The following is a 13,271-nucleotide window of genomic DNA, read 5'->3' on the forward strand; positions in this document are numbered from 1 at the left end:
AAAAATTGAGATAATCAAAAATATCCACATTCCCTTTTATAGTTTAGGAGATGCAAGCACAGAACAATTTGCTGGGTAACTTGTTATTAAGAACACACCTGACTAAAGTTTCTTCCACCACTTACTTGCACTCAGGGCAAAGGTCTCTTCAAAGCAAAATCTTAGAATATGCCATATAAGTATAGAGAAAAATTTGTTTGATAGTATGCTAGGCAATGTACCAAGTTTAAAAAAAAAATTGGCCATTCTGAAACACCAAGCCACTTAGCATGTAACTTTATTAAATTATCCTACTGTTGTTGTTAAGTACCGTCCAGTCAGTTCAAACTCATAGCAACCCTGTGTAGGGGGGGTTTCCAAGGCTGAAATTATTTGCAGAAGCATAAAGCCTTATCTTTCTACTCTGGAGTGGCTGGTGGGCTTAAACTTCTGATGTTGTGGTTCACTATCCAGTGCTTATCAACAGAGCTACTGTGCTCCCCAATTATCTGATAATTTACCAAAAGCTTTCAATCTAATAAATAATAGGAGCACTGGCTACACATAATCATTGTTGTTTTTAAGTGCTGTTTAGTTGGCTCCAACTTAGAGTGACCCTGTATAGGGTTTCTGAGAAGTGGCTGGTGAGTCTGAACTGCCAACCTTGAGGTTCTAACCGACCTTGAGGTAGAGTGCTTATCTTACAGCGCCATATGTGCTTGATATTGTAAAATACTACATATGCGCCAGACTGCAAAGCCATTTGACTGCAAAGTCGGCGGTTCAAGCTCACCAGCTGCTCCTTGGAAACCCTATACAGGGTCACTATGGGTCGGAATCGACTCGACGGCACTTGACAACAACAACAAGATGAGTACACAGAGCCCTGCCCTGAATAAAATGTCATTTTTAAGGAGGCCTTTTCTCACCTATGTTCATTACATTATTCACAATAGCAAAAAAAAAAAAAAACCATGGAGACACCATGGCTTGGGTCAGGCACACCTTAGCCCTCCAAGTAACAGCTTTGTTTTCCTAACACTTTAAAAAGGTCTTTTGCAGATCTGCCCAATGCAATGTTAATGTTGTTAGTTGCCATCTAGTTGTTCTGACTCAGTGACCCTCTGTTCCGAGGAGTGCCTGGTGGATTTGAACCGCTGACCCTGAAGTTCAAATCGACCTTGAAAGTCTACTGCTTATTCTACAGCACCACATCAGGACTCCACCCAATGCAACTATTGTCGTTGAGGGTTATCAAGTTGGTTGCAATCAATAGTAACCCTGTATAGGGTTTCCAAAGAGCTGCTGGTAAGTTTGAACCACCAGCCCTGCAGTTAAAATGCTTATCTTACCTACAGTACCATCAGGACACCTCCCCAATGCAATAAGAAATTTCATTTCTTGTACTGCTGCCATGCAGTAACTGTGGATCCAAGAAAAACTAAATCCTTTTAATTAAAAAAAAAAAAAAATCAGAACTAAAGAATTCACATTGAAAACAGCAGGGAGAAAATAAGATGACAAATATGAAAAAGAAGTTTAGAGCCATGGAGGATAGAGGCTTCAATATGTGTCAAGTATCCTTCCTGAAATACACAAAAGAAGAGAAGCCAGGTTTAAAGAAAACAGCAGCTAAAAACCATTCTGAGATTTAGAGTCTTCACACTGAAAGTACACACAGCACAGAGCAGGAAAAACAAAACTAGCAACTTATCTGTATAACATCAAGAACAGAGATAATCTTAAAGAAATGTGATGGGGGGTGGGGGGGTACTGCCAGCAAGGAAAGGACAATTATATTAAAACCATATTTGACACCAGCAATAATAAATGCCAGAAAGCCACGGAAGAAGCAGTAACTTAACATGTTGAAAGAACGCAACTGTTAATCTAGAACTCTGTTATCTAGCTAAATAACATTTAATGGTATGTGGTGGCTGTGTGCCATGGAGTTGGTTCTGACCCATAGAGACCCTCACAGGGTGTCCAAGGCTGTAAATCTTTACAGGAGCAGAAAGCCTCATCTTTCTCCCGTGGAACAGCTGGTAGTTTTGAACTGCTGACCTTGAGGTTCACAGCCCGATTTGTAACCACTACGCTACCAGAGCTCCTTAAATAACATTTAATACTAATGATGAAATAGGGATGCTGTAAGGCATTAAAAAAAAAAAAAAACTATGAAGAGAATTTACCGTACATGAATCCTTATTTAAAAACAAATAAAGGATCTATTTCAGTAAAAGAGAAAAGGTGTGACTCAAGAAACAATGCTGATCAAAGTAAATTACTAAGTCCTTATGATAAATCAATATCAATAACATAATTAGACAATGTTTTTAGTTAAAAAAGTATAACTACAATTCACATTAATTGGAGAAAATATTTGCATATCAGATCTCTAATACGGGACTAGAATCCAGAATCCAGAGTGTTTACGAATCAATAATTAAAACAATACAATATTTAAAAATTGACGACAGAACTGAATAGGCATTTCTCAAAAAAAAAGATTTATAAACAACCAAAAAGCCCATAAAAGGGGTCCTGCTATGGCACTGTAGGGAAAGCACTGGACTGCTACCTGAAATGTCAGCAGTACGAGCCCACCAGCTGCTCCTCAGAAACTCTACACAGGGTGGCTGTGAGTTGGAACTGACTCAACAACTGTTAGCAGCACCAAGCACATGAAAGAAGCTCAATATTATAAACAAGAAAGTTGCTGTTTGCTATCAAGTGGATTCTGACTCACAGCAATCCTCTTGGACAGAGCCCTAGAAAGTTTCCTAGGCTTTAATCTTTAAGCCTATGCTTTAATCGTCAAGAGAGCAAGCTATCAGACTGGCTGGTAGGTTTAAACCTTTCACTTAGCAGCTGACTACTCAAACATTGTGCTATCAAGACTCCTTTCATTAGTTATTAAAAACAAAACAAAACTATTCCTGAATAGAGATACCTGAATTCTACCAACAATCAGGAAAATGCAAATCAGAAACTATCTCACACTCATGAGACTAGTAATTTTTTCAAGTTAGACAGTGCTAGCTAGCATTGATCAAGATATAGGGAAAGGGTAACTCACATTTTGGAAAATAATTTGGCAATATCTAGTAATAGTGATAATGTGCACAATGCATGACTCAGCAATTCCACTTCTAGATGGTCTATACTTCAAAGATCAACAGGGATGGCCCCTGCAACGTTTGTGTTGTTTTTGTTCAATAGAAGAGCTGGCAAGAATCCAAATATCCATTAGGGAACCAAACCAACCCAAACCACAGCCATCGAGTCAATTCTGACTCATAGTGACCCGGTAGGACAGAGAAGTGCTGCCCCATAAGATTTCCAAGGCTGGGAACCAGAAGATCAGCGGTTCAAACTCACCAACTGTCCCTTGGGAACCTACAGAAGGTCTCTATGAGACGGAACCGAAGCAACAGCACCTAACAACAACAATATTCAGTCCTAAAGAGAAAGAAAGTTCTGATACATGATAAAGCTTGGCACAACCTTGAAAACACTATGCTGAGTAAAGTCAGCCACAAAAAGAAAAATATTGTGGAACCAACTCTACAGCACTTAACATCACATATATGGACTCCTGGTGTGGCCTTATAGGATAAACACTGGACTGCAAACCACAAGGTCAGCTATTCAAATCCACTAGCTGCTCCTCAGAAACCCTGAACAGGATCACTATGAGTCAAAATTGACTGGATGGCACTTAACAACATCACACCTATACAATAAGCATTGGACTGCGAACTACAAGGTCCACAGTTTGAGTCCACTAACTGCTTTGCAGAGAAAGATGAGGCTGTCTGCTTCCACAAAGTTTTAAAGCCTCGGAAACCCTATACAGGGTTGCTATGTGTCAGAACAGACTCCACAGCACTTAACAACAACAATAACATGAGATAAAAAGTTAGAAATACGGAATGTTAGATTGGTAGTGTTGTGGTTACAATCGGGCTGTGAACTGCAAGGTCAGCAGTTCGAAACTACCAGCTATTCCACAGGAGAAAGATAAGGCTTTCTGTTCCCATAAAGATTTACAGCCTCGGAAACCCCAAGGAATTACATGAGCTAACCTGGGTTTTGGGGCCCTGGTGTGACTCTGTAGGATAAGCACTGGACTGCTACCCATAAGGTCAGCAGCTGAAACCCACCAGTTACTACTATACTTGGAAACTCTACTTTTGTTGTTGTAGTTAACTGCTGTCGCTATAGAGGGTTAACAACCACCACCTGGGTTTTAGGAGCCCTGCTGGCGCAGTGTTTAAAGTTCTTAGTGGCTAAATGAAATGTTAGTGGTTCAAACCCATTAGTTGTTCTGAGGTTGAAAGATATTCCAAGAAGTTTCAGTCGGCTTCTGTAAAGATTCCAACCTTGGCAACCCAATGGGCAGTTCTACTCTGTCCAGTAGGGACGTTATGAGTTAGAAGTGACTCAACAGTAACTGGGTTTGAGTTAACATGAGTGTTAATGAAATCACTCTGCTTCCTGTGTTGAAAACAGAGGGAGAAAAGAGTAGACACAATACAATAAACCTGGAATCTTTTGCAATAATCCAGGCAAGAGACAAGAATATCTTAGTCTGGGTTAACGGTAGCAGAGGGGGAATAAATGGTTCTGGGTACATCATTTCCTAGTAACAACAAAGAAAGAAACATGATTTGCTCCCCAAACACTGCACTCATTCTTTCACTCTTTTACATTATAAGCAAAGCTTATTAATTTTTTTTTTAATTCATGGGCTCTTCTTTATGATTTCTTTTGTTCATTGATATAACCGGGGGGTTGAGTCGGTTCCGACCCATAATGATCCTGTATAGGGTTTCCAAGGAGTAACTGATGAGCTCGAACTAATGAGCACATTAGTCCACAGCGACATCAATCCTACCTACTGTTTATAGACTTTGAGGATGGGAAAAGGAATACATCAGAAAAGAGCTCTATTAGGAATTATGCTTAAGCACTTTTTTTAAAAAGTCCTTTTGGGACAGAAATATTTACGTATTAAGTTTTTATGGGTGAAATTATATGATATCTGGGATTTGCTTCAAAATAACCTGAAGGGGAGGGGTAAACAAGTGTGGGGATAATTCAACAAGATTGACTGTGTTGACAGTTGTTTCAGCTGAATGAAGGATAAATGGAGGCTCATACTATTCTCTTTTTATGTATGCTTGAAAGTTCCCGAATAAAAGGTTTAAAACAGTAACAGTAACCTGTACCAGACATACCAGCTTCACTAGTACGCACTATGCGATACACTCTTTTTCACACAGCGAAGAATTAGCTATCTACTAAAACACAACCTATTACTGTTCTTAACTCTGCAAAATGTAGGATCAATGACTAAATTACTTTTATCGATAAAATTTGTTATCTAGCTTTCCTCCTTCCTGAAAGTACTCCACCTCCCATTAAAATGTGGAGATAACACACATAGGGACTTAATTAACTAATATCCTTAATTATTTCAATATTTTATCTAAAATTTGAATGATCTAATAGTTTTAGAGACACAAGTATGATTTTCTACATAGGCTACCTCTTAAAGTTAGTGAGAAATTTGAAAAGAACTTGGTAATATCAGGTATGTTGTTGTTATTAAGTGCCGTCAAGTTAATTCTGTATAGGGTTTCCAAGGAGCAGCAGGTGGGTCTGAACCACCAATCTTGTGGTTAGCAATCCAGAGCTGATTCTATAGTGACACACCAGGACTAGGGTAAGGAAAGAAGGAAATATAAAACGCAATTATAGAGATCATTTTAAGTGAGTCAGTCAGCACAAAAAACCCTGGTGTTCTAATTTTCTCACAAACACATCCAGTTTCCTCAGTGCCACTTGCAAATCCTAAGTAACAGAAACTCAGTGCATGCCTCATTCACCACACTGGGGAGAGCTGACTTAATCCACTCTAACTATATATGCAAAAGAATGAAATACCTATTTCTACCCAGAAATAATTGGTTTTAAAATAAGTCTTCTAATATTTCACATCTAAGGAGCCCTAGTAGCATAGTGGTTACGAATCGGGCTGCTAATCTCATGGTCAGCAGCTGAAAACTACCAGCTGCTCCATGGGAGAAAGATAAGGCTTTCTGCTCCGTAAAGATTTACAGCTTTGGAAAACCTGTATAGGGTCGCTATGAATTGGAACCAACTCCACGGCATATAACAACAATATTTCACATATAAACTATCTCATCAGGAATGTTATCCTTACATGGAATGTTTCAATACAGTAACCCAAAAAAGAAATAAAACAAAGAATACCTAAGAATAATATTGTCTACTGAGCATCTAAACTCAACTCTTAAGAGAGTTTCGTTTTTTGATATTTTGAAGGCTGGAGGAATCAAGCTTTTTGGTTAAAAAACAAGGCAAATTTATCTGCATTTGGATAAGAGGGAAACAAAAGACTGAAATATAGTTATATGGAATACTGGGGTGGCACTATAGGATAAGCACAAGGTCAGTTTGAACAGAAAAGCTGGTGGTTCCAACCACCAGTTGCTCCTCAGAAACTGTATACAGGGTAGCTATGAGTCGGAATCGATCCGATGGCACTTAATAACAACAACATATGGTATCTGGAACCCAAGCAGCCAATATTGACTTGAAAAATCCTACCCAAAGGACCAGATCTTTTGCTCACACTAAACAATGACCTTATCTGATAGGCTCTATTCTCTTGAATACAATGTGGATAATCAACACGCTGAAAATCGGAAACTCACAGGAAATAACTGGAGTGAGATCAGAAAGTTTGTAGAATTAAAAATTTCCTTTAATTTGCCTAGACCAGAGGTTATAAATTATTATCACAATCTACAACAGGGCATCACAATAGAAATATAATTAAGCCACATGTGTAACCTTTTTTAGGTTTTACATTTACAAAAGTAAAAACAAATAGGTAACATTAATCTAATAACATTTTATTTAACTCAACATATGCAAAAGACTGTAATTTTCAGCATGCAATCAATTAACATGTTGTTGTTACATTGCCTTCTAAAGAAATAGTTTTCATCAACTAAAATATGTAGAGTCGGGCACTCCATATCTGCATCCATGAATCAATCAACCTACGATCAGAAATACTGGGGGTAGGGGTGTGTGGAACCAATTATGTGGTTAAAACATTCCTTCAAGGGCTAAGAAAAACTCACTGCTTTCAAGTCAATTTCAACTTAAGTTGTTGTGGTTAAGTGCCACTGAATCAGTTCTGACTCACAGTGAACCTGCATAGGGTTTCCAAGAGAAGCTGGTGGGTCTGAATCGCTGACCTTGTGGTTCGCAGTTCAGTGCTGATCCTTTAGAACCACAGAGAAGCCCTACATATAGAGTTTCCAAGACTGTAAGTCTTTACGGGAGTACACATACTCACCCTTCTCCCCTGAAGCAGCAGGTGGGTTTGAACCACTGATCTTTTGGTTAGCATCCCACAATGCCAACAGGACTCTCAAAAGCTATGAGGGTGAGTAAAATGCTATTTACATGCCATTTACATTGTATTCCATATTATAAGTAATCTAGAGCTGATTTAAAGTATATAAGATGATGTGCTTAGTTATATGCACATACAGTGCCGTATTATATACGAGATTTGAGCAACGAAGGAAAATTGTCTTGATAAAAATTTCCATTTAAAAAGTCTAAAGCACCCAGAGTCAGTGACATAGCCACAGAGGACCAGAGTGGAGCGTCCAGCTGATAAGAAGAGAGGGCATATGCACAAGAACACCCACATTTACATATAACACCCTTTTGACCTGGCTTCAATGGCTGGATGATCAGAGCTCAACCAGAAGAAGAAAGAGAGGAAAAAAACTAGAGTAACCTGATATAATTTGATGAACTTGACCTACACCTATGGATGCAGTAACTCAAAAGAGGGAACAAATCTTTACAGCGAGGATCATTCCCACCCTCTCCATACACAGAGTAGACAGGGATAGGCAACTTGGACATTGGTTACCCAAAATGGGGGGTTGGGGGGTGAGGCTACATAGGCAAGAAGTGACTGGCTTACAAGCTTTCAAGAGGGAGCCTAAATTCAGAGGGCGTGGAGGAAGATAAAATCTCCACTGAGTAGTATACAATGTGTGTGGGTGGGGCTGATGAAAGCAGTTGTGGATAGCACTCATGTGGTACAACAGTGAATAATTACTATCAGGTCTGACTGTGAGGGTTGGAAACATAAAGGTAGACGTTTTGTAGCAAAAGGAGGGAAGTGGTTGACTTTGCAGTCCAGGAACAGAGGACCCTGGGACCATCAAAAGAAAAGAGCGGAGTGCCAGTACCCTACCCAGAGAAAAAGTGACACCAGAGATGGAGGCAGAGGCAATAACATGGCGAGATGGAGCAGCTGGGTACTCTAAACCCACAGAGGGAGAGGGGCTGTGTGCTGATGATCAGGGGGCAGGCTTGCGGGGTGTGCCATTTGGTTTGTTGATGATGCATAGAGGGGACTGTAACCATGGCAATGAAACAATATACGACAGGATGAATGTAAAGCTAATGTTCTCCCATGTAAACTTTCACATAATTCACAATAAAACATTAAAAAAAAAGTCGAAAGCAAGGCTGACCAATAGACCTTTCTGAATGATGGAGGTGTACTACTCTCTCCAAGATGGTAGACAAGTCACATAACCTCTTTTTCTTTATTTAATTAGGATTTTAATAGTCACATGTGGTTGATGGCTGCCAAATAGGCAGAAGTATTAGAATACAGTGAGTAAATAATGACATCTCCACTATTATAATCAAGGTGCTGTCGTCTTTAATGAATTCAAACACACAATACTACTGTTGGAAAAGAGCATATTACAAATAGTATTAATCCTACCAGAAAAACATAAGAGAATTGTCTTAGCTTAAAATAACATTAACACTGTGAACCAACAAAGAATGACTATAAGAGGGGGCAGAAGGAAAAGAAAAAACAATGGATATTCCAACAATCTTTTCTTATTCACTTTACTTTCCCACTGGAAAAGCTCAACCTTCTGTACACTTGATTTTTCTCATGTTAAGTAGTGAAAATACTTTGTCAAGATAAAGTATCAATTATATTTTTAATTAGAAAGAAATAACTAGGGCAAAGGGCTTACTTACTAAAGTGACAAACATTTTTGGCCAGGGCAATATAAGTAGTTGAAAATCTGGATTCATATAATGAATAAAGTGATGTGGTACTGGCTGTAAGATAAGCACTGGACTGCAAAATGCAGTTCAAACTCTACTGCTACTCCTCAGAAACCTTGATACAGGGTCACTATGAGTTGGAAATGACTTGACAGCACTTAAACAACAACAACATAACACTAAACAAGGAGACCTGGTTGTGCAGAGGTGGTTCAGACTCACCCAGCAACTCCACAGGAGAAATACCCAGCAATTTGCTCTCATGACGATTATAGCCAAGAAAACCCCAGTTTTACTCTGTCACATGGGATTGCTTTTGTCAAAATCAACTCAATGGCATCTAACAACAGCATAACAAGCAAACTTTCCTTGCTATTTGCTTATCTATTTCCCCAAATTGTACCACATATCTACAATTTCAGAGCAAATCCATTGCTAAAAGACAGTGACTCATTCCACTGAACGAATGGAAGACTCTACTTTTCCTGTTGCAGTAGCCTCAATAGCTGTTGATGATTGTGATAGCAAAATATGCCTTCATTATTCTGTGTACACAGTACCCATAATGTCTAACTTAAGTTAATATACAAATTTATTCAGAGATTCACGGAGCACGGTGGCTCTGTGGGATAAACACTATTGCAAACCACAAGATTTGGCAGTTCAAGGCCACCAGCTGCTTGAGAGAAAGGTGGGGCTTTCTGCTCCCGCAAAGATTTAATTTACAGCATTGGAAACCCTCTACAGGGTCACTCTGAGTCAGAATCGACTCAATAGCACTTAACAACAGCAACAACAACAACAACATTCAGACAGATTCAAAGTTGTATACTGGCACAAGTCTGATTACATAGTCAAAAGATTTTAAGAACTTAGCCATGTTACACACCTTGAGGGAAGGAAGTTGCTGAGTTTAGGGGAAGGGGCCCTCAGGACCACAGTCTCTGGGACACCATGGTCAATTAGTCTAACAGACCACAAAAACATTGTTCTACAACTTTCTTTGGTAAGCAGAGATGAGGTCTTAAAAGCTTGTGAGACGCCATCTAAGATGTAACTATTGGTTTCTTCCAATTCAGAGCACAGAGTGAAGAAAATCCAACTAACTAATGGACCATGTGACACCAGCCTCCATAATCTGAGACCCTAAGAACTAGATTGTGCCTGGCTGCCTCCTCAGGCCTGCTCTGAAAGTGACTGCATTAGAAAATCCTGGATAGAGTCAGAGAAAAATGTGGAACAAACTCAAAATTAAAAAAAGACAATGTCTGATAGAGATCATGGAACTCCCTAGACTATGGCCCTCATACAGTCTTCAGGCCTGGAGCTGAACTCAACCTCCAAGGCTCAACTTTCAGCCAAATGACAGCTGGACCTATAAGGTGAATGAAAACACTAGGGAGGTACTCACTCAGAATCAACTATAGGAGATCAAAAGAACAGCATCTTCCCAGGGCTAAAGTTCAGAGGTTGGAAGGGATAGAAAGGAGGAGAATGGAAACAGTAAACCAGGAAGAAAGTGGGAAGAGAGTGGCTACATTGTGGAGGCAGCAATTATTATTACTAAACAAAATGTGTATAAACTGATCAATTGAAAACCAATTTGCCCTGTGAACTTTCACCCAAATCACAAGTTTAAAACAAAACACAAAAATCTGATAACTTAAAAAAACAAACCAATAAGCAACTAAATGTAGGAAACAGGATTTTTATGCACAGCAACTTGTTCAACTTGCTAATCACGACAGTAAGGCAGTAACTTCTGGTTCTCATTTAGTTGTGTTCATTTGAAGCCATTTTAAAAAACAATACTGGATTTTTCTATCTTGAAGATGTGAACGGTTATGTAACTGAGATTTTACTCAAGCTAACAAAAAAACACCCAATATTGAGAAGTGGTGTTTTAATCACCTAGGAAAAGCTTGAAGAGCAAAAAACATTCTCAGATAAATAAAGCTATATATGAAGATTTGGAAAAACGGAACATGAGACCAGATCTATAATAATTAACTCGCAGAGTCAACAAAACCAAAGTATTACAATACTATGGTATTATGACATCATTAGCTTGGTTTCCTAATAAGGCATATCTCTGGGATATCTTTGGATAAAAATAGAAAACTAACATTTGTACCAGAGAGTGGCAGACCATTCTAGTTTTATTTATAAGATTTTTTTTTTTTAAAAAAGAATGATGCCCATTACAATATGAACAGAAGACTGTCTCCGAAACACCATACTTGATTCTTTCTCAGTCTTACAAAAATGCTCTTCTAGAGTAAGAGAAAAAGAGGTAGCAATGTTTTAGTCCAACAAAAATTTTTACTGTTCCACAAAAACGGTTTGATTCGCTAGGTTTTAACTTTGTCTTTTGAACTAATAATAATAACACTAAATTGTACAAGTACTTAATGTGATTTGAAAATTACACAAAGTTAAGCATCTTCAGCAGCATCAATTTCTCTCCTAATTGTCACAGTTGCCTCAATGCTGTATTTTTGGAGGCTGTAATTGCCAGGAAGCAAGAATGAATGTTTCTCTCTGAATTAATTCTGACAAAGGTGGTGTTTTATGTCTTAAATCCTCCTTTTGAGTTTTTGGGTTTAAAAAAGAAAAAAAAAAACTCCTGCAAAACTGAAACGTTAACCACTGGTTCCAAACTTGCTCTATTCAAATTGCCTGGAGAATGGAAAAAAGTAAGCCTCACATTCCAAAAGTTTCCCTTGGGGTGGAATGAGGGCAAGGTAGGAAGGAAACAGTCCTTCCAAAACTATTGCACACATCTTTCTTTCCCTCAGCCTGCTTTTGGGTAAAATTTTCCTTCGTTGAAGGGGGTTAGACGAAATAAGGTGATGTTTGATAATCAACACAGCACTGAATCGCGACACTTCTTGAAATCAGTGACAAGAGGCAAGTCCTCCACCACCTTTCACTCAAACGTGTCCCAAATTGTCAAGAGGCAGCAAACACGACTCCGTTTTTGGTTTTTTGTTTATCCTTTTAATCTCCCTAGATCTACTTTCGTTCGGCTCCTTGGCCTCGCTTCCTCCAGGAGGACCCTGACCCCACTGGAGACCCCAGTCTCTGGCTGCCGCCGCCCACCAGTATTTAGGAGGAGGAAGTAACCGGGAAACCAGGACAGGAAGCGGCCACCTCTGGCCGCCCCGCCCGGCCTTGGCGTCCGATCGCGGGGGCGGGACGGGCCCCGGGTGGTGGGAGCCCCGCTGGCTCCGGACCCTGCGTCCGCCTCTACTGAGGCCTACCCCGACGCCCGCGTTCCGGCCTCGCGGCCCCGCACCACCGAACCTCCCCGCCACCCAGGACCCAAAGAACCGGCGGGCCGCGCGCGGAGGCGGACTCTCACAGGTAGAAGGGTGGAGGTACCTACCAGCTGCTGCCGGACCCAGCGCCACATACCCCCGCCGCCCCGGCCCCGCGACACGCGGGCGCCGAGGCTGCAGGTGGAGGCCGATGAGCCAGAGGGGGGATCGGACAAGCCCCTCAGTCTGAAGTTCCGCTCGCCGCAGCTGCAGCCACCACCTCACTCCCCGCGCCGGTTCCCCATCCCGCCGCGCCGGCCCCGAGGTCCTACAGGCGCGGCCCCGGCGCCGCCCCCACCGCCGCCCGGCGCAGCTTAGACTGTCGCCGCGCCGCAGCCACCTTCATTATTGACCGTTGTCACCCGAAGCACCCCCACAACCCCACCCCCGTCCTGCCCAGCCCCCCGCCCCACCCAGACCCGCCTCCGGAGCCCCGGCCCGCCCCCGGACGTGACGAAAGGGGGTGCGTGGCCCCGGAGGCCCGGCGCACCCCGTTGTCTTTCTGAGCGTGGGGCTAGAAGGGAACCTGGAAAGGTGCTGGGGGGAGGTTTCTGTCCTGTTTCCCTCCTCAATTTTAGGGGTGGGATTAAGTCGCCTTTGTATGTTTGTCTGCCGAGTTTGCAGTTTTGGCCGACTCTTGTCTACCTCCTGTTGCCGGTCTGTTTGTGGCTCTCTGACCTCCCCGCACCCAATTTGCGCAGACATACAATCTGAAGTGTATGTCATTGAAGATTATCCCCAGGGGTCCTCCGTTTTGGTTAGGTCGTCAAAGAGCGTAACACAGCTTTCTTTTAGCAATCAGCTGAAGTG

At 41.1% G+C, this 13,271-nt stretch overlaps 1 protein-coding gene across 1 annotated transcript in view; it reads right to left on the bottom strand.

Moving 5' to 3' along the window:
- The window catches only part of ATP11B (ATPase, class VI, type 11B), a 129,074-nt gene extending 116,262 nt beyond the window's left edge, over positions 1-12,812 (bottom strand). Inside the window, exon 1 of the mRNA XM_006869816.1 lies at positions 12,530-12,812. Within this exon, the coding sequence (XP_006869878.1) occupies positions 12,530-12,556 (27 nt within the window). The 5' untranslated portion in view covers positions 12,557-12,812. The remainder of the gene's footprint in view (positions 1-12,529) is intronic.
- Positions 12,813-13,271: the final 459 nt, after the last annotated feature.

The sequence above is a fragment of the Chrysochloris asiatica genome, unplaced genomic scaffold (assembly GCF_000296735.1).
Source record: "Chrysochloris asiatica unplaced genomic scaffold, ChrAsi1.0 scaffold00135, whole genome shotgun sequence".
Taxonomy (NCBI): domain Eukaryota; kingdom Metazoa; phylum Chordata; class Mammalia; order Afrosoricida; family Chrysochloridae; genus Chrysochloris; species Chrysochloris asiatica.